Genomic DNA, 22650 nt, shown 5'->3' on the forward strand with positions numbered 1-22650 from the left:
CTCAAAGAAATCTATCCGTAGGCACTGCACAATCAACCTGTTGAAAGACAAGGAGAGAATCCTGGGAGCGCCAAGAGAGAAGCAACTCGCCATGTATCAGCAATGCTTTAAATAAGATTAACGGCTGATTTCTAATCAGAAATGACAGAGGCCAGAAGGCAGTGGGAGGACATAAAAGTGTGGCTGAAAGGAAAAGACCATTAGTCAGGAATTCTAGATCCATAGGAGTCATCCTCCAAAAAAAGAAGAAAAATTAAGACATTCCCAGATAAACAAAAACTGAGACAATACGTCGCTGGCAGACCCATATGAAAAATACGAAACAAAGTTCAGGCTGGAACGAAAAGACACTAGACGGAAACCACATTCCATGTCAAGAAATACAGAGCACAAGGAACAAAAACTATAAAGGTAAATATAAAAGACAGTATAACGTGGTTTTCATTTGCAACTCTTGCTTTTATCTTGCACAAAGCACTAATTAGAAGTGTGCTGATGAACATACCTTGTATAAAGATATAATGTGTATGATAACAATAGCACAGAAGGGGAGAAGGAACAGGTATACATAAAAGTGAAGTTTTTTATATACTAGTATAAAGTTGGGATTAAGTCAAATAGATTGTTATAAATTAAGATACTAACTGTAATCTGAAGGCATCCACTAAGAAAATCACACACACACAGACACACACACACACACACACACACACACAGATTTATATAAATCAAACAAGGGCATTAAAACGGCACACTACAGAATGTCTGTTCACCACAAAAGAAGGCTGTTGTGGATCGCACCATTCTCAAAAAAGATATATTGGAGTCATTACCCCTAGTACCTGTGAATATGATCTTAGTTGGAAACAGGGTTTTTGTGGATGTAATCAAGTTTAAATGAGGTCACAATTAAGGTAGGCCCTAATTCGATGACTGGTGTCCCTCTAAGAGGAAATTCGGACACAAGGAGAAGACCATGCAAAGAATGATATAGAAACTGCAGTGATGCGTCTACCAGCCAAGGAATGCCCAACTCTGCCAGCAACCACCACAGGAGAAAGAAAGAAAACAGGTTTCCAATTCAGAGCCTCCAGAAGGGAACTAAGCCTGCCACCACCTTGACTTCGGACCTTTGGCCTCCAAAACCGTGAGGGAAAAAATATGTGTTATTTCAAGCAGCCTCGTTTGTGGTAATTTGTTCCATCAACCTTAAGAAACTAACACATGGGCAGTAATAGAAGAACAGAGGAACAGAAAGCAAGAATTTGTTGAGGGAGGAAAAAAAAAAGGAAGGCTGAAAATATAGTAATAAATTAATTAAAAGATTAACGTTTTAAGTTTCAGTTGATCAGAATGTAGGCTGATACTGCACATGGCACTGTATATTAAGAGTTGATATAAAGTTTGCTTTTTACATTTATTTTATTTATATTTTTTAATATTTTTATTGGGGGGGGGGAGAGAGAGAGAGAGAGAGAGAGAGGGAGGAAGGGACGGAGGAGGGAGACAGAATCCCAAGCAGGCTCCAAGCTGATGTGGGGCTCAATCCCAGGACCCTGGGATCATGACCCAAGCTGAAATCAAGAGTCAGATGGTCGCTTAACTGACTAAGCCACCCAGGTGCCCCTAGATATATTTTAACATGTAGTTAGGAGAGTTATTTCTTTGTTGCCATATATTAGAGACAGACTTATTCAACAGTATTTTCTGTAATGAAACATTGCTTTACACGTGGCAAACTTTCCAGGGATTTTTAAAAACACACAAAAATACATGCCATAAAAAGAGACAGAATAGATTTTTCCCTTTAAATAGATGAACAATTAATTCAAAATTACTTTCAACATTACAGTTTAATTTTCTCCGTCCCACGTGCAATACCTCTAATCCTGAAAATGGTTCATCACACGTGGACTATTGATGCCCATTTAAATCCACCTGAGAGTTTTGCTATGTAACACACATATAAAGTAGTGCTTAATAGTAACAGTAACTTTAAAACCCTTACATTTCCAAATTAGGGCACATTCATTATTTACTGTTAAATGACATTACAGAATTGGAGACTTCAACTGGAAACCTTAACATTTTCATGCCAATTATTATTGTGGTACGCAAAGGAAGACGTGGGGAAAAAGAACAGATGCATTCTGGACCGGGAAGCAGCACACAATTTAGTAAACTAGAAATACATAGCAGCAAACTAAGAAACTGCACTTTGCTTTCTGAAAAATATGCAGAATGTCACTCTACTATTCTATGAACCATTAACTTCATTACCAACCTTTCTGTTCTACACCATGAATCATCTGAAAATTCCATTACCCACCTGATATAAAATATGAGGATTTCATTTTACTAAGTGCTGAATTAGCAAGTGCCTAAGGTAGCCTTTCATAGGCTATCAGAGCAAAGAAATCAATAGAGAAATATCCTGGAATCAAAATGAAAGTGTAAAGGAATGTCCACTGATTGCTTTATGTGTTAGCTGTTCTCGGTGCTTATAAAGGAAAGTCAAAGGCAGCTTTTCTCAACGGTTTCAGCATAAGTGACTTCCTAAATTAATGAGGAAGATAAAGCCCACAGATGGTGTATTGTGCAGTTTGAACTATACTAATTTTGACAGGTGACATGGAAGCCTTCTCAACTACTCCTGTGAAATTAAGGATTCAGGGGAATGGCAATGTGAAATGCCTTTTAAGATGCAAATTAAACCACATACATATCTAATGCCCTCCTTTATAAACTGAAATGTACACAGGAATACTAAAAAGAGCGAATGGGAATATTTGTATCCCACAACTGAAATATGTAAATCTCCAGGCTTCTTAGGTATTCTAGAATATTCTAGAAGTATTCTGGAAAGTATTTAGTATATATAATTTCCACTGTATATAATTTTCAATATATACAATATATAACATATTACATATTATATATATCTAACATAGCAGATATATATCTAATTATATAATTTCTAATATGTACATTCATAAATGTATGTTTATGTATGTACATATGTATGTTTTAAACTATTTTGCTTTATTAAAAGATATATATACATAGAGACATGGTTCCACATATTTGACAATGGCATCAGTTTCATTATAAAGCATTTGCTGGGGACTTTTCACTTATCATCTTTTTTTTCTTATATGTTTATTTATTTTTGAAGGAGAGAGAGAGAGCAAGCAGGGGAGAGGCAGAGAGAGAGGGAGGCAGAATCCCAAGCAGGCTCCACACTGTCAGCCCAATGTGGGGCTTGAACTCACAAAATGAGATCATGACCTGAGCAGAAACCAAGAGTTGGATGCTTAACCAACCGAGCCACCCAGACACCCGTTCACTTATTGTCCTGACACGTGTTTTACGTTTACGTACTCCTCTCAGGAAAATGATCATCTCTTTTGGGAATAAATATGCACATGTCATTGGATTTCATGAGCAATCTTCACAATTTTAGGCCAATGGCAAGGGGAAAAATGAGATAAGAGAATGAGAAATATGGATAGCTTTTACTACACAGTCGATTAAAGCATCTTATGGTAACCAAAAATGATCTGATGATATACATTTCCACAGTGGGTCCAGACTCTCACCTCTGCTATCTGGTAATTTAGAAGGTAAAAATGAGAACCACAGTGAAGTCCACAGTGTAGGCCTCTATACATTATTGATGGCCACATAAATAGAATTTTTAAAAAAAAAATTTTTTTTTAATGTTCATTTATTTTTGAGACAGAGAGAGACACAGCATGAATGGGGGAGGGGCAGAGAGAGGGAGACACAGAATCTGAAACGGGCTCCAGGCTCTGAGCTGTCAGCACAGAGCCCGACGCGGGGCTCGAACTCACGGACCGCGAGATCGTGACCTGAGCCGAAGTCGGCCGCTTAACCGACTGAGCCACCCAGGCGCCCCCACATAAATAGAATTTTTAAACAATGCATTTTCCATTGTGCTTCCCAGGAAGACAGAGGTAGCCAATACTTTCAACACGAGGAACATTCATTCATCCACAAAATAGTTCATTTTCCCCTGAAAACCTGGGACAATAAGCATAAATAAAATTCCTGATGAAACCTTTGGAGTCTGTTTGTTATGAGGGCAGCAACAAAGAGTCGTCTGTTGAGATCATGTCTATCTATTTACGAGTTCATTTCTTTTCTGGGTCCTTGGGTCTGCGTGTAATCATGAGGCTTAATCACCCAGACGGAATATTATAGACTGAGACTGTAGTAAGAAGCAATAAACTATGGAAATTTTTCTGAGGGGCTGCTGGGTTCAAGAAAAGCTTAGGCTTCTTACACAGGCCTGGAGCTACGAGGCTGAAACCTGGCGCGGGAACAAATGAGGATCGCAGGAACGAACAGGCTGGGACACAGGTGTGGGCAGAGATGGAAGTGTCTGAGGCCCAACTGAAACTCTGCTGGTGTGCAGACCCAGCATGTCCCGGAGGCTACAGAACTGGAAGTAGGGAGGGGCCCGCCATCATGGTTATGCAGAGCAGCAAGTTAATTTCATCTTCTATCACAAGTGGTCAAGTCCTTCGGCAAAGGGAGCTGGGGCCTGCCCTCCATCCTTATCTTCCCCTGCAGAGGGGCTCTCTGAATTAGGCTCCAGGGGAAGCCAGATCAACTTTTTATTCTGGATATGAATCCCTTTAGTATTTTTAATGCAGGTTCCCCACCCCCCACCCCCAGATTTTCAGACAGAAACAGACTTTGGCTTCCAGTTTCAGAGGTGTCACTGATCTCGTGAAATTCGCAAAAGCCAGGTTAAGAATGAAGTAAAGTGCCGATGATTATAACTGGCCAGAAAACGGGTGTCAACAGTCAGATCAAACTGCACACTGAGGTCCCAAAGCTAACTGTGGATGGCAGAAATAGATTTCTCCTTTCCATTTCCTTGCTCAAAACAAATCATCTAGCCTGTCCTTCCATTTGTCAAAGGGGGGAAATATCTTGATACAACTGCACAAAGTCTATTTGCATATTTTTCTATTATGTTGAAAAGCATAAGCCTTAAGGAAAAATAACTTTAATGGTCCCCATGTGAATTACTGACTTCAGTTTGGAAATTCTGCTCTGCTTTGATGAAACAGAAATACAGTAAGTACTGAGTTTGCTACATTATTTTGAAACTAGGAGGCATTTTTAAAAAGTCTGCCAGGCCAAACATGTTAATTAATGTTCATAAATTACTATGTGGCATATTTATTGTCTTTTACCAGATAAATTAATTCTGATAAATATACAATTAGGTTAGACTAATAAGATCATTGAAGTAGAAGTAAATATACAAAAATCAAGGGTAGCAGAAAACAGATTTGTTAGTGATTACAAGACTTCTCAACCAAACACAGATGCAACATTTTAAATATCACTTATTTATGATATATCTTACATAATATAACATTGTAATTAAATAACATAAATACACCAAATGTAAATCTTTTAAAAATCTACACATTTTAACTGAAGATAAATAAAAGGTAGGATAATATCCTGGGAATGTAACTGTATTTTTAGCGATATTTTACACAATAATATAAATGGAAGAATAATTAGCTTGATGTGTTCATACTTTGAACGTAGGAAAGTCCTTACTAACAAGCATCTGCACTCCAGAGTCATCAACTTACCCTCTCTGGACCAGGCTGTAAGTGATGTACTAAAATTCTGATACAATTTTAAGACATACAGGAATCTTAAGGTTATTTTAAATTATTCCTAACCCAGGGAGAACCAGAATAGCTTAGATAAATAAAATCCATAGATTCCTTACCAGTCAACAGCTTTCACATCTTTTCCTTAGCAGCCAACCCATAAAATGAAAAACAAGACAAACTGCCTGATTTTAATTTCTCTTCCTTGACCATCCACTGTGGACTTCTCTGATGGAGATTAGAAAAAAATCAGTGAAAGGGAAGACGCAGGAAGGAGAAGAAAGAAGCTAAGAGGCTAGATAGTCTACAAACTCAGTAATCATACAGTGAGCTCATCTGCTCCAGGTAGTTCTAAAGAGCTTACCTAACATTCTGATCTCTTAGCAGGGCAAATAAATAAAATGCACCCGAGATGGATTCTCCCTCACCATCTAGTACCCCCTCACAGAAGAGGGACACGTTAAGTGAGGCACACAGGTAACGACCATCCACAAAGTCTTCTAAAACTAGATGCTCTGCACGGATATGAAGATACTTCAACAGACCTGAGACGTGCAGTCAAGGAACGTGGAGGTACCACACCATTCGGCACATGTTCATTGGGTGCATGTTATCACCGGCACTGAAGAGCAAACACGTGAACAAGACAGCCTCTCCCCAAAAAGGACAACAGTTTTGTTGGATTTGCATGTAAATAAGTCATCATCATCGGAGAGCACCATGCTGTGTGCCCTTAGAGATGCGTTGGACGGAGTCCGACAAAGCAGGGAAGGAATCTGGGAAGCATTTGGAAAGACTCTGTGAAAGATGCAGTGTGGTAGAAAGCATTTTAGAATCAGACAAGAAACCAGTTCAGCTGCTAACTACTTATAGAATTTGACCAATAATTAAACTTTTTAAGACTTGGCTTTTAAATCGATAAACTGAGGCCAATAATAAGCTATATAGGTCGCTTATTTTAAGAAGGTAAAGAGATAATGTGTATAAGGCAATCAGCGTGGTTTCTTGAAAATAACGAGCACTTGATGAATTGCACTGATGTTCTTATTATGCAGTCTTGAAAAAAAGTACCAGCTATTTCTGGTGTCTGATTAGTGGTAGCCATTGTATCACCGCCATTGAGCTCATTGTGCCCTGTTGGGTTCACGTGTATTATGTTGTCTGAATTATAATACCTTAGCTGTGGGTTCCCGACAACCAGGAAGGCAACACTAAGATAGGCTGTTTCAAGAGGGGTCAAATTCACAAGCCACACTGCTTTCTGGAAGGTCAGAGTTCATTCAAGAAGAATATGCCCGGGTTATGACCTTAGCAATATCAATCAGCAAGAAAACACATAGGGAAAATATCTCTTATTTGCCATGATAGGGGCAATATACTAGCCAGCACATGCAGTAGCAAATAGTAGCACATCTGATTACCTCATTTTTTTAAATTTTACTCTAGAGAAAGAGAGAGCATGAGCAAGAACGAGAGAGGGGCAGAGGGGGAGGGAGAGAGGGAGACAGGGAGGGAGAGAAGGAGGGGGGACAGAGAGAGAGGGAGAGAGGCAGGGGGGGACAGAGAGAGAGAGAGAGAGAGAGAGAGAGAGAGAGAGAGATGATCCTAAGCGGGCTCCATGCTCAGCAAGGAGCCCGACAAGGGGCTGGATTCATGACCTGAGCTGAAATAAAGAGTCGGACACTCAACCGAGACACCCAGGAGACCCGGATTAACTCATTATTACCAACTGTCATCACATGGTAAGAATGGAATGATAAAAAGTAAAAATTTCAGGAGTATGAAAGACCCACAGTATACAGGAGGCATCACAGGGTACTAAGGGGTCAAGACAATGGGGAAGCCCTGGAAGAAGGCATCTGAAGGATGCTGTATGTCAAGCTGCACAGTGTATCTTTATCCTGTGGGTAATGGACAGGCACTGCAGACTTTAAGACCAGGTGAGATAGATTTCAATCCATTTTTTAATCTATTGTTTTGACCTCATATCTATATTTAGTAAGTAATACATAAGCTTATAATTATGTTTCTTCAATTCCAGGGTATTTTTCCAAGATACATATGTGTATGTACATATGTTTGAGGTATCTCTTTGCTATATCATTGTTTAAAATTAATCTCATATTATTTTTTTATGGCAGCAATAAGCTAAAATTAGGGCTTACAGATGTTCCAAACAACACATCACTACTTGCCTGCCTGTTAAGGATTAAGAATTCTCCTTCCCTTCCTTTTATTCACCCACATTTATTCAACATCTATTATATAAAGGGTTACACATGATACTAAACTTCTTTTAAAGTAGGCTCCACATCCAAAGTGGGGCTTGAACTCATGACCCCAAGACCAAGAGTCGAATGCTCTACTGACTGAGCCAGGGGAATCCCTAGACTCTTGATCAAACCTTAGAAGTGGACCCTATGCTAACTCTAATATGCATCTTCTGTTCCTATGGAGACTAAATAAGAAGTAATATCAACAGATCTATTTTTCCACACCACACTTTCAAAAGATTATTTTCTAAATGTTCATTTATTTATTTAATTTATTTAAAACAATTTTTTTAATGTTTATTTTTGAGAGAGTGAGAGAGAAAGAAAGCGAGCAGGGGAGGGACAGAGAGAGAGGGAGACAGAGAATCCAAAGCGGGGTCTAGGCTCTGAGCTGTCAGCACAGAGTGTGACATGGGGCTTGAACTCATGAATGGTGAGATCATGACCTAAGCTGAAGCGGGATGCTTAACCAACTGAGCCACCCAGGTACCGCTGATGTTTATTTATTTTTAAGAGAGAGAGAGCTCGCAAGCAGGGAGGGACAAAGACAGAGGGGGACAGAAGATCCCAAGTGCGCTCTATGCTGACAGCAGAGAGTCCTATGCGGGGCTCGAACCCATGAACCATGAAGTCATGACCTGAGCCGAAGTTGGACGCTCAACTGACTTAACCACACAGGCGGCCGCACACCATACTGTTAAATAATGATGGAAACTTTGATATTTTCCCTTAAATGATTTCCTCTTTAAATAAATAGTCTAAATAAATAAATTGTTTAAACCAACAAGCAACAAGCAAGCAAGCAAGCAAGCTGGTAAAAAGGGTTTTAAGAAAGATCGCCCAAGAGTCAGGAGAATATGAAGTAAACGGAACAATGGGGAAAGAAAACAGTCCAGCGGTTGAAGTCTGAAGCAGGAAGCATCTTCCAGAAACATAAGAAGGCGTGGTCCTACAAATACAATTCTCAAGGAAATGTTACTGTCAGGGCAGTAAGGCATCTAAGTAGTTATTTCAAGAGTGGGTTTCTTTTATCCGCACAGTTTTAAATGACATCACTGTCTGTCATTCACTGGTGTTATTTTTTGTTTCCATCTTTTGTCTTGTTTTCTCTTTTGTTTTCTTATTTGGAGAACTCTCTTTAGGTAAGTTCTGTGATTTCAGCAGAGCACCCCAGGCTTACCGTGAGGAAAATGGGGACATACAATGTATCGGCCCGCAGGGGCTGAGGCTCACCAGGTTGGCCTCCTCTTCTAGAGGTCCTAGTTCACCCTGCGAAGCCTGAGAAGCCTCCGCAGCTCAGTTATCTTGCCTGTTACATAATGGACGATGTGTTTGGAGAATACTGCAAGCTCCAGGCTCTCCCACTCAAGGAGATGAGAAGAACCACCAAAGCCAAGGTGAAAAGACCCTGTCAAAGTGTCAAAGGAAGACTTTGAAAACTCTTATTTTCAGATGGCATGGGTCTTTGATTCTTGCACACCTCTGTTTCATTTGCTTTATTTTCCTTTGGATTGCTCTCTCCCTTGGTGTGCTCCAATATGACTGGGTTACTCCCAGCTTATCATGTGCACGGGAGGGAGTGCCTCTCATTGGGATAAACTTTCACCCTTGAAGTTCATTTACTTTGCCATCTTCTGTGGCCTCTTCTGACCAGAATGTTAAGACTTGAAAGTTCAAGGCTACAGAGTGGGCTCTATAGTTTATTTTATGAAGAAGGACATTCCTTTATTCATTCTTTATTTGCTTGCTTATTGAGCCACCACTGGACAGGGTACATCCAGGCATGGATATGATAAAGTCCTTGCCTTGTGAAGATAACAATATAGGAGGGAAGGCCAACACTATAGATCGCTTAAAGCAAGAATTTTATTTTATTTTATTTTATTTTATTTTATTTTATTTTATTTTATTGTATTTTATTTTACTTTTAATGCTTTTAAAAAAATGTTTTAGGGGCGCCTGGGTGGCGCAGTCGGTTAAGCGTCCGACTTCAGCCAGGTCACGATCTCGCGGTCCGTGAGTTCGAGCCCCGCGTCAGGCTCTGGGCTGATGGCTCAGAGCCTGGAGCCTGTTTCCGATTCTGTGTCTCCCTCTCTCTCTGCCCCTCCCCCGTTCATGCTCTGTCTCTCTCTGTCCCAAAAATAAATAAACGTTGAAAAAAAAAATTAAAAAAAAAAAAATGTTTTAATGTTTGTTTATTTTTGAGAGAGAGAGAGAGAGGGAGACAGAGTATGAGTGGGGGAGGGGCAGAGAGAGACAGAGACAAAATCCGCAGCAGGTTCCAGGTTCCGAGCTGTCAGCACAACGCTTGACGTGAGGCTCCAACTCATTAGCTGTGAGATCATGACCTGAGCCGAAGTTGTACGCTTAACCAACTGAGCCACCCAGGCGCCCCATTTTTGTTTCTGGTTTTGTTTTTTTGAGGGGGCTGGAAGCAGCAGAGAGAGAGGCAGACACAGAATCCGAAGCAGGCTCCAGGCTCTGAGCTGCCAGCACTGAGCCTGACACGGGGCTTGAACTCACCAACTATGAGATCATGACCTGAGCCAGTGTCAGATGCTTAACCAACTGTGCCACCCAGGCACCCATGACAAGAATTTTAAAAAGGAAACACCATGACAATCAGAACCTGTTATCACTCCAACTATAATCTATGAACTAAACATCTGGTGTTTTCCCCAGTAAAGTGTAAAGCTATGTTCATGGCACCTCCTGTTGATTTTTAGACACTGCCCTGGAGCATCTACCTGGAGATCAACTACAGCACTACTTTAGATATCGAGCACTAGGATTTGCTATAAATGTACCGTTCCTTTCTGCAACCTTGAAATTAATTAAAGTACTGAATTTATTCCAAGAGGTACTTTATTTAGTCATCTCGGAGCCAATACATGATATCCCCCCTCATGCATGAACTTCCCTGATTGTAGCTACTATGGTTCCCTTAATTCTTGACGAGACTCTCCTTAATGCACACATCTAGCGTATCGCTTGGTGTATACCTCACATTTACTGCAAACCTCACATTTATTGCTACAGCTGTTACCATGTTTGATTTTTATAGAGTAAGCCACTTGCTTTTTTTCAAGTGTTGAGTCAAAGGGTTACGTATAAATTGACATGCCTGCAATTTATCTTTAAGTAGCAAATCTTAACAGTCCCACACTGTCCAAAGTACCAAAGTTAACCTATAAATCATATACCTTTACTAGAAAGATATGGCTAGAAATATGTGAATAACAAAATTGAAATTGCTAAATTTCTTCATTAAATATTTATAATTAACAATCAGACTGCTACCAAGTCTGTTTTCAGAATTTCTAAAATACATTCTCGGTATTAGGGAGGCTCTTTAAGCACAACTTCAACAAGTATAGGCTTCGAATCAAATCAACAGAAAACAATCTTTTGAATCACTGAATATTCATTGGGATTTATGCATCAAATTTCAGCAGCCATACTTGCTTTTAGATTTTTGGAATGTTATTTTTCTGTACAAACTAACTGCAAAGAACACAACCGATAAAGATATAAGTGACTTGTTTCTATACTTTGCACATGATTTTCCTACAGCAGTTATTAGATTTCTTATCCATAACTCTGGGTCCGATATGATTATTTTATTTCTCAAACAGCCGTCATGGATCCTAGCATGTACTTTTTCATTTAAATGATTGTTTGCCTATCCGTGTTTCTTGCTCGTATTTACCGTGGCGTTTGTCATTGAGATACCACCTAGCAGTACATATGCCCATTTTTCCAGCTTAACGGTAAGCTCCTTGAGGGTGAGCACCTGACCCAGGGAAGGGATACAAGTGAACCCAGGTGTCCCCCATGACCCCAACCCCTTATTTTTCCACAGTGACCACAAAAGAATTAAGGGAAAGAACACCAAACTCTGTCGCTCTTTGTATCTATTCCATCCCTTCACTATCTCCAGACAAAGGGAGGAGATTTAAAACATCCTCAGGCTTCCAGCCCAGTCCCCTTCCTGATGTGCCTAACAGCAGCTCGGATAACGTGTTTGCGACAGGTTGCGGAATTAATGCAACGTATTAGCACCCCAGAACCAGGCCGGGGTACCGAGTGGGGGAACCGAGGCAAATTTATGCGATGGAAGACTGAAGAGCTGCAAAGAAGAAACAAAGAACTTTGACAAGATGGCAAGTGCTGGAGAAGCCGAGCAAAAACGGGGTGTGCAGACTGACAAAGAAGAGGACTTGAAATTCTCAACTCATTCTTAGTAATGGACTGTTTGTTCAAACAAACAAACAAACAAAAAACGTGCAAGAGGTTTTCAATGTAACCCATGTGATGATGCTGATGCCGCCACATCGTCTGGACTGGTTCGTGTCTGTGTCAGCATGGAAACGGGGTGCTTCTCCTTACCTCCAGATGCTCTAAAATATAGGGGGGATTCGTCATGCCAAGCCTCAGCATTGCTCCCCGAGGGATCACTTCGACCAGTTTCCACAGCAGTGTGGGGAGATTGGTGCCAATGTCTCTGCCATAAGCCCCCGTGTCTTCACTGGTCAACCATATCTCACAGACGCCCTCTGTGAATCAAAGGAGATAATTAACAAATCTGTTTCCTTCATCATACAGCTGCTCACTCTTTTTAATGCAGTATTACTCAACACCATTATGCAGGCAGTCTGGGTATTCAACTGCAGAGAAAAAGCAGCTTACCCCGTGGTGGCACTGGGTTATTAAGTTCATTTTCTGAACACCAGAGAGTTACAACAAGGCTGTAAATTATCAGTGCGTCCTATGGAGTGATTAACATTCACAGCCAATCAGTTCAACCGCGCTTCCTCCAAAGCACTTTGATCAGGACGAGAGCTACAATCCCATCACAATGGACACCTATTTTATGGAGCACCGTAAGCCTTGGAACTGAAACAGTCACTCTACAGAATGGGCACTAGCAGGACTGAACTCACTAATCAGTCTGTGACCAGCCCAAAGAAAAACGTCAAGGGTGGTTCAGGTTTAACTCACAAATTATTAATTATGAGATAACCCATTTCTCCTGCAGTAACTATTCTGATTTGTTTTCTTTATTCAATTAAGAATAGAGTGCACTGCATTGCTGCGTTCAAAGAAGTTGGTTGCTGTATAAACTAAGTATTTGGGTCGAAAAACCTGTTTACTGACAGCTGGCATCCTATTTTCCATCAATCAGACTTGAGGAGAATGTGGACAATGTATATATGTTTTGTTGTCATCGTTACTATAAAGAATCCCGACTTCAAATATTATGGCCTGCAATAACATCCTCCCAAAAATCAAAAAGAAATACATCTGGATAACCTAGTATTATTTAAAATGAATAAAACAGAGTTAGCAGGAGCCACCCAGGTTTTCAGAACCTTTCTGAAAGCATATTCGATTAAAGGATTAGCCTATTTTAAAAGGCCAAGTGATTCTCACAAAGCTAAGACCAACAGTCAAACAGCCCTGTGAAATTTGCTCATGCTAAAGTGATTTGTTGCTTCAGAACATACCTCAGCACATACACAAGGCCCAGAAATACTACAGCCTGACCCGAAAATATAAATGTCTAGAAAGAGCCTTCAAATTATCACTTATATTGTCTCTAGCTGATGGAAGAGAAGAATTTCAAAAATACATTTAAATACTCCGAGCCAAGAGCAACAAAAAATAAGACACACGGCTTTTAGGTAAATGTGAACTTACAAACTTACAGGAAAGAGTAAAGATCTTCCCTCTCTTTAATGTGTTCCACAGAAATGGACAGATAGACATGAAGTTGAGATCTCCAATAACTATTCTTTCCTTACGGTAAGAGATAGATTTACTTTGTAAAAAAAACAAAACAAAACAAAACGCTAGCCAAACCATATAAAAACATGTTCACTTTTCTCTATTTGTCTATCTTTCTTAGACAGGCACATCCTCATTCACACCCACACAACACAGAAAATACAAGAAAAGAAATAAAATTTTACTTTCCTGAAATTAAAGAATCAATAACTTAGCATAGAGAACAGGAGGTATCAAAAACAAAAAACAAAAAACAAAAAAAACCCACCAAAAACCAAAAAGCCCAACTCTATTTTAAAAGTTGGAGATGTTTTCAGTATTTGCAAATCAGTAGTGCTAGGAATATATGGGTTTTCTTTACTTAAATGTAAATGTGCAGTTCCAGAAATCAATAAACATTTGCTTAGTTTTAATCATTTAATAAAAGGTTTTCTCTTCAAAAGAAACAGTCTGCCGTGTTCACAGGCTACCTTTGTGTAGTCTGACAGTTGTATAAATATTCTCTGCACATGGGAGTCAATTTTCCCTTTTATTTTTAAAAGAATAAGGGGTTGCAATTAGTGGAATCATCTTTATTTTAATATCACATATGCCATCAGCCACTGGACTCCTACAACCTTTTTTTTTTTTTTTTGCTTGTTTGTTTTTAATCTTATCACAAAATCCACTCCAGGGAAAGACATGGCTAAGTAACAACATAAACGGATTTTAAAACACTCTGAAAGAGGTTATAAAAACAGGACATTATCCATGATTTTCCAGTTACTGGCACTTGAGCAACACAATATGAATATTTTAAAATGAACAGAATAATTTTAATTTATAATTTTTCCATCCAAATGGCTCCGTGTTACGCCTTATGTAGAGAGAGCGAGTTCCTGGAACAGTGCCTTGCTGTTGCTAGACGAATATAGAAGGGGGAAAATCACTATGAATAGGAATGGAAATAACATCCATGCAGAAAACAGCAGCCAGCTCTTAAAGCCGCATAGGTGGGGACCAATAGCCCCCTGGTGGGCTGAAACTTCAAATTAAATCACATAAAGAGGAAGCAGCTGTAACACTAAATCAGCAACAACAGGAATAATGGTCTTGATGTCTCCAAGATCAAGGCTGCTAAAATGCTCTCTGTAATAGCAACCTGGTTCAGCACACAATGAGAGAACATGTGCAAAACGGGAGATGCCTGGACTTTGGGAGGGCTGGGCCTTGCCAGTTCGATCCAGACATTTGTCAAAGATGATTCTGCTCTTAATCGAAGTGAGAAAGTCCGATTTCACAAGGTTGCATTTCAAGAATTCTAATGAGTTCTGATCCTTCAAGACGTGAGGATTCAGAAAGTCATTTCCCACTAAAGGTGAAGCAGGATCCCCGGCCTGACATCCTTGTCTCTGGGCAGTCATGTGGACTGCTCCCTGTGCAAGCGGTTCCTGCCAGGCCAGCTTGCACAGGAATTCACGAGGGAGAATGAAGGCTGCAGTCTGCGATCACTAATGGATACGGGGACACATGCACGCTTCTGTCTGCACACTTAATTGGCTACACTTATGGACAGCAGGGCTCGCCTAAACAGCTTCATTCCGTAAGGACTTCAGTTACGAGCTATACTCCTTTCCACGTTCATTTCTTTATTGGTCTATCAAACATTTATTAGGCCCTTACCCACTATGTGCCCAGCATCCATTCAGGCTCAGGGCAGATAAGGGTTCATCATCAAACTTCTGTGATCTAACGCTGGCTATTATCCAGGAGCTGGCAAGGGGACATGAACAGACACCCTGGGAACTTCACATACGTGCCTATCGGTGGGGGTGGAGGCAGAGGGGGTGGGGCGCCAAAGAACACAGCCTCAGAAACCAGAATGAGAGGCATACTGGGCTGGCTCCAAGTGAGGATGATGTCAGCCCCAATGAGATAGGCCCAGTCTGCACTGTAGCAGGGACTTTGATGAATACATGTCAGAAAAACAAACATGTGAAAATAAAAAAGAGACGCAAGCAGGAAGAACGGAGATAAGAAAAGTAAAGGCCCAGTAAAAACTCCCAGGCCTGTAAAAATAAATACACACAAAAAAAGAAAGTGGTAGGTGGAAAAGTGGGAGACAGAAATTAGCTTTTTATAAGCATCGAGGAGAAATTTTACTTTTTCCTAAAACTGTTCATCTATCTTGATTTTTGTTTGTTTTCCTTAAATTATTCCTTCTGCCTTTTCTAATGAACATTAGGTTCTTCACCATCCTTTTGTGGTTGTTACTTGTGGGGAAAAAAGAGCAAATACTAGGAAGAAATGAAATGCGTCTCACCAGGGAAAATCCTTTAAAAAGTCCAGTTATTAGAATCCATTATCATTCTACCCAAGTAATTCCTGATGAGTCTATAGTTGAAACACACAGGATTGTTGTTGTTTCTCCCCCCTCGAATGGAGAGCCACCACCACAGCTGGATTTTGATCTCTGCTCCACAGTAATCTGAGGTGGCAGAGGACCGAAAATGGAGAAGACATAAAAGGTTAACAATAAAAGAAAGATAATATGCTCAATAAAAGAGTCTCACAACAAAGAAAACCCTTTTTGAAAAATCAAACTTTGCCAAAACTCAATTTCAAAACATTATGACTCATTATAACTGGTCCAGTGTATAAGCTCCATTGTAAGAAATGAAAATAGGGGTGAAGACTGACTTCATCTGATCGGAGAAGTGATTTTTGTTCTCCAGTGGCTCCTGTTTTATGGGCGGCGAAAATCTCTACCACACAAATAAATCTCATTTATTCCACTGGGAGGAGAGTCTCCAAAAGTAAGGACGACAGAAACAGGAAAACTGTAAACAGTGATTAACAGGGGCGAAAGTTAAATAAAAAAACAAAAACAAGTCACCTCAAAGTCTGCTCCGTGTTCCTTCCTCAGAAACGCGTGCTCTCTCCCCTTCTGTCCCGTTCCCTACATTAAGAGCTTGGCCTTTTCCCTCCTTTCAATTCCTCCCCTACTTCATCTCCATCTTCAAAGGCTAACGTGGACAATGAATTAAACATACATTATGTTGTATTTATTTCATATGCACTCAATTCTCTGCTCTTAACTGCTGATGCTCTCTTTTAAGGGTGACAGGGCATATTAATTAGATTGTTATGGGTTCTTTCTTCTTAAAGCAAATCTTAGAAAATTCAGAAATAAATAGGACCCTCTGTTTAAGCATTTGAAGGGTCATGGAAATGTCCTCAAAGGCGATGTTTCGAAATAAAAATATACATAGGCAGCCTCATACCTGGTTAACCTATTCATTTCATAGCCAATTAGACACTATAATTGGTTTGGTCCCTTCGATGCTCAAGGGCTTTGGGTTTCCTTTCCAGTAAAAAAATACATAAATAAGAATGAAAAACAAGATTATTAAAGACAACACCATAACATGTGTATCTTTTATGTAACAATGATGTATCACCATTAAAGATCCAATGAATAGGCCACCATAAAAAACAGGTATTAATTACCTAATTCTTCAACTATATCACCGTGTCTACTACTTTTGCAAACTTAAAAAGTTACCAGTGACATGAAGGTGTTTTCTGCTACTTTTTTATTGTGAACAACGTTCCATTTACGGAAAAGTTTTAAGAGTAGTAGTCCATCTACTACCTGCACCTCCTTCACTCAGACTCAGGAATATTTTGCCACATTTGTGAGCTCCCCACCCTTCCCGCTCTCCTCATGGACAAACCCCATGGTTTTCATTTTCTCCCTGAGAACTAGGTGCAGACACTGTGACACTTGACATCTAAATATGTCACCAGGTATCTTCTAAGACCAAGAACATTCTCCTTCATAATCACGACACAATCACACTGCTCTTGGCCAACTGAACGCTGGACAGCTCCCACCGTAACAGAACTGAGTCACCTGTATTTCTTTGTGCGAGCCCTGCAGCTCAGGCCTCTGTGCTTCAGCACATGCTGTTCCCTCTGTCTAAAATGTCTTCCAGTCTTCTTTGCATAATGAATACAGTCTTATGGGAAATTTTCTTGATCACCCAGACTAATTTAGAAGCTCCTCTCCTGTGCTCCCAAGCATCTGGTGTAAAATTTTGTATCATGATGCATTATAAGGACTGATTTGTTTGTTTCCTTGAGAGGATGTAGGCATCTCCAGGAAGAGGTGCAAAAATCTTACTAATACACAGATGCCTAGAACCTACTAGAGTGCATGGCACATAGAAAGCACTCAATACATTTTGGTTCCATATACATACATAAACATATATATATATATATATATATATATATATATATATATATATGAATATTCACGTATATACACACATAGACTGCATGCAAAGGAGTATAGTAGGTTCTGTATCAAGCATTAAGGAAATGCCAGATTAAATTTTCTTTGGACAATACAGAAATGCAGCTTGAATGTGGTGAAGTTCGTTGCACGGTCTCTTAACTTCACATAAGATTAGTAGTCTTGATTAAAGAGCCCTATTATCAGGGTGCCTGGATGGCTCACTGGGTTAAGCTTCCGACTCTTGATTTAGGCTCAGGTCGTGATCTCGCGGTTCATGGGATGGAGCCCCGTGTCTGGCTCTGCACTGACCATGCAGAGCCTGCTTGGGAATCTCGCTAACTCTCTCTTTCCGCCCTCCCCCACTCACGCACACATGCACAAGAGCTCTCTTTCTCTCTCTCAAAATAAATAAACATTTAAAAAAAAAAAAGTTCCCTATAATCCTATCATGATAGCTGGACAGCACTGCAAGTAAATACAAACTATTTTTTTACTTAGAAGTGAGACTTCCCACATAGGTAAGTTCAGATAGATCAGTTATCCATGAAACAAACTTTAAAATTATCTTTTTTATTGCTTTAATAACAAGAGCTAACAGAGTATTTCCAGAGCATCATGACCTCTGTGATTACAGTGCTACACAGAAAAGAAGTTGTCAACACAAATTGATAATGTTGTCACTACACAAAAACACCTGTTTTCTTTCTTTTGAAAGGTCACAATCAGAGAGAACCCTGTTTATTTTCATACTTCTGTAAGAATCTGGAAATAATGGAAAGCTAAAAACAAACTGAACACCACAAAAGGATGACACGCTTTCTGAAAACAAGGCATCTGACTCCCCAGGCTCCAAAACTGGCAATATGCCTCATAGAGGCAGATTAAGTTTATCCTGTTAATACCACAGTGTGTTTTGTTCCATATATGGGCTTTTCTAATACCCCTGGAGGGAATACAGACCACGGTGTCTATGGATGGGCCCTCTGATATTCTAGCAGGATATGCGGGGAGATATTATATTGCCTCTAAAAAAAAAAAAATCACAACAGGCTCAACTCCCAACAGTACAAACATTACAGACACAGAAGGAAGTGGGAAGAAGAGAAAAAGAATAACTAGATGCCTACAACACAATATCTTGTTCTCAGAAAACATTAATATCAGGTGATCGGGGTGGTGGATAGAAATTTACCTAGACTCCAAGACTAAGTTAACAAATTACAGAATAGTTTAGAGCATAAAGGAAACTAGAAGCAAAGCATTTTGCGTTTTTTGGGTCAGTGAACTCAATTACAGAATGAAAGGCAAACAGAACTTAAATTGTAAAAGGGCAGAATTTTTATGACTAATGTTTTAGGGTCCTAAAGGTCCTTCTCAGAAGGACCAAATCTACAAATAGGACCTGAATTTCTGTAGTTACAATAAGGGAAATTTGACTTTGAAGACACAACTCATGAATTAATAATTTCAAGTACTTAAACAGCATATATAGGTTTCTATGTTCCAGCATATTCTTATATTCAGTTTGAAGGTGCATCAGGTGTATATCTAGGTCTTATACAAATAAAACACCATTCACTCATTCATTCATTCATTCTTGTAGCAAGTATTTGTTGAGTAGTATTATGTGCCAGACACTCTTCTAGATCTTAAGACAGGGTCTCTGACCTCACGACATATATTCAAGTGAGATACCACAAACTAAAAGATAAATAATACATTGTCAAGTACAAGTAAGTGCTATAACGTGTTTGAAAGCAGGATAAAGAATGAATGATAGACTGGTTGGGACAGGACCTTACTATTTTTGACAAGGAACAGCTGAGGAAGACTCGAGAGGACATGCAACCTGAATGAACGAAGGTAGTTAAGTACGCCACGTGCATCAGCTTTCTGGAGGAAGAGTATTTGAAGCAGAGAGAATATAAGATCCAGCCTCGGCATGTTTATAGTTCCCAATGAACCACAAAGAGGTCATTGTGGTTGGGGTGACATGGTGGCATAGTGAGGTGTTCGTGGTGAAAAAAATTATAAGATGGGAGCCAGTGGTGACATAAGTTCTTGCAAGAGGCTCAGGCTCACAGAGCAGAGCTAAGGAGGCAAAAATTACATGTTGATAACCTATTCACTGTCATACGCAATGAATATGCAATATGTATATTATACTTGCTAGTGAGAGCTCTCAATAACTCTGTGTTTTAAGATATTCTCATGTTTAAGCGCATGAATATTCAGTGCCATTTCAGAATTCTCAAATCACTATATTTGGTATATAAGAAGAAATAAGAAGAGGAATAACAGATAATGTCAATGTCCAGTCTGTCTAAAAGAAATTCCTTTCTTTCACTTTTTTTTTTTTTTTTTTTTGGAGGGAGAATTACAATTGACCAAAATGCATGAAATCAGACTCACAAATTTAAAAAGAAACAAGTAAAAGGAATCTGAGACCATAACACACACACTTTTTCTTTTTAGTTGGTAGCACCTGGATGGAAAGGAAGTGGTGTCAGTATCCTATCTCTTCTCCTGTTTCTTCTCCCTTCAACAGAGTTGAAGTATCACGAAGGAGCCCTCATTCTGCATCACTTACACTAATGTCCAACAAACCAACATGTGCCACAAACTCAGACAGTCTTCAGAGTTTGAATCATTGCTACAATTTCAGAAGGAAGGACAAACAAGAATAAGTAAGTTAAAATCCTCTCTTACGAGGCAGGAAAAGGAAAGGAAGAATTCATTTCTCCTTAATTAAAGAAAAAAATAGGCTCACCCTCAAGAATCTACTAACCACACACCAAGTAACTATAATGATAAATACCATAATTCAGATCAGTTTGGCTCTTTTCAGCTACTATAAGTGGCAACTGGGTTAGTTAAAATATTCTGGTAAGTGTTTTAAGTGTGCCCTTTCCAGGTCTGATGTCATCGAGGTCAGGTATTTTTTTTTTTTTTCTGGTGAAGAGAAAGTAAAAAAGGGTGGGTGGGGAGGTGGGGTGGTGAGCACCATTTCTACGTCATGAAAGAGTAAGGGGCAATTCTATGACAGAAAAGTATTTAAAAGTTTGAAAGTTTTGTGGAGAAGCTGGTAGTTGTGCCTTAAGGAGAAAAGAATAATCAGAGTAGGAAGAGCTGATACATACCCCATATAGCAAAGACGTAATGATCAGCTACCTCTTCAATTTAAAATTTCGAAAAAGAAAGCACTATAAACACTTGTAGGTGCTATTAATAAAGCATGATTTTAATATTTATTACAATAAAATAACATGTATACCAATAACCACCTCTATAAGTTGACCAAGCTATGGTAATCAAAATTATATCTACCAATAGGTGTTTCAGTGGAGGAATGTATAATATCCAGTATAAACCGTGGACCTGGTCGTACTGACAACAACACAAAATTTTAACGAAAAGGAAATACAGGGGCGCCTGGGTGGCTCTCTTGGTTAAGCGACCAACTTCGGCTCAGGTCATGATCTCATGGTTAGTGAGTTAGAGCCCCGCATTGGGCTCTGTGCTGACAGCTCCGAGCCAGGAGTCTGCTTCTGATTCTGTGTCTCCTTCTCTCTCTCTGCCCTTCCCCCACTCATGCTCTTTCTCTCAAAAGTAAATAAATATATATATTTTTTTAATTTTTAAAAAGAAAATACAGTGAAGCCTTCCATGTCTACACATGAAGGGTTAACTGTTAAAGGAACTGCCTCAGTGCTATAAAGAACCAGAAAACCTGACCAAATGTATGGAACAACAATCATCAGACAAGTAATTACAGGCAGTTCATGACTGCAATTTTTGAGAGAAGCAAACAAGGTGAGTCCTGTGATTACCCATCTTGCTTCCTGGAGGCATTTTCTAGGCCACAGCGCAGAAAGGGGGAAAGTGAAAAGAGCCCAGTGATCTTGCTGAGTGCAGAAGAGAGAGCTTGAAGCTCAGAAAACTATAGTACAGGTTAAATATTATGGAGGAGAGAGTTGCACAGACATGGATGGAGCTCCAAAGATCAGCAGAGAGCTCCCCTCAAGCTTCTGGCTGAGTACTACCTGGGTATGCAGGAGAGGAAACTAAACCCCAAGAAAGCTGTAAGCCAAACAAGTCCTAGAAGTCATGTAGGACCAAGAATGATTTGTGTTCCTAGAAGCCAAGGAGGATTTTAGAACACATGAGTGATTGGACAGAGTCCTTAGGAGGCTATTTGCTTTCATGGTTGAAAAAATTTGCATTAAACCAGAAGCTGCTCTAGACCTAAACCAGCAGACCTGAAAAGAAAGCCTCAAAAGATCAAAGTAATTTCAAATAACTTAACTCTATGAAAGAACAAGTCCAAACTCTTTAAAGGAAAACAATAAAACCCAGTGTTCAACAACATGAAATTCAAAACGCCTACCATCCAAACAAAAACCATCAGGCATGCAGACAGGAAGGAAAATACTATGTTTATAACCAGGAGAAACAACAATCAATAGGAACAGAGTCATAAAAGACAGAGATGATGAAATCTGCAGACAAGGACATTAAAACAGCTATTGTAAATGTGGTCCATGTGCTCATAAATTGTGAATATGAGAAAATAAGCTGAAGATATTAGAGAAACACCCTACTGAAACTTCTAAAGATGAAGTTGAAGACCTAGTGACATGAA

At 39.6% G+C, this 22650-nt stretch overlaps 1 protein-coding gene across 8 annotated transcripts in view; it reads right to left on the reverse strand.

The window, feature by feature from the left end:
• The window catches only part of CDKAL1 (CDK5 regulatory subunit associated protein 1 like 1), a 715645-nt gene that overhangs the window by 297853 nt on the left and 395142 nt on the right, over nt 1-22650 (reverse strand). For all 8 annotated transcript variants that reach the window (XM_045497247.1, XM_045497246.1, XM_045497240.1 and 5 more), the window contains one exon: nt 12329-12495. In XM_045497247.1, coding sequence (XP_045353203.1) covers nt 12329-12495 — 167 coding nt within the window. The remainder of the gene's footprint in view (nt 1-12328; nt 12496-22650) is intronic.

This window comes from Leopardus geoffroyi, chromosome B2, assembly GCF_018350155.1.
Source record: "Leopardus geoffroyi isolate Oge1 chromosome B2, O.geoffroyi_Oge1_pat1.0, whole genome shotgun sequence".
In the NCBI taxonomy this organism is placed as follows: domain Eukaryota; kingdom Metazoa; phylum Chordata; class Mammalia; order Carnivora; family Felidae; genus Leopardus; species Leopardus geoffroyi.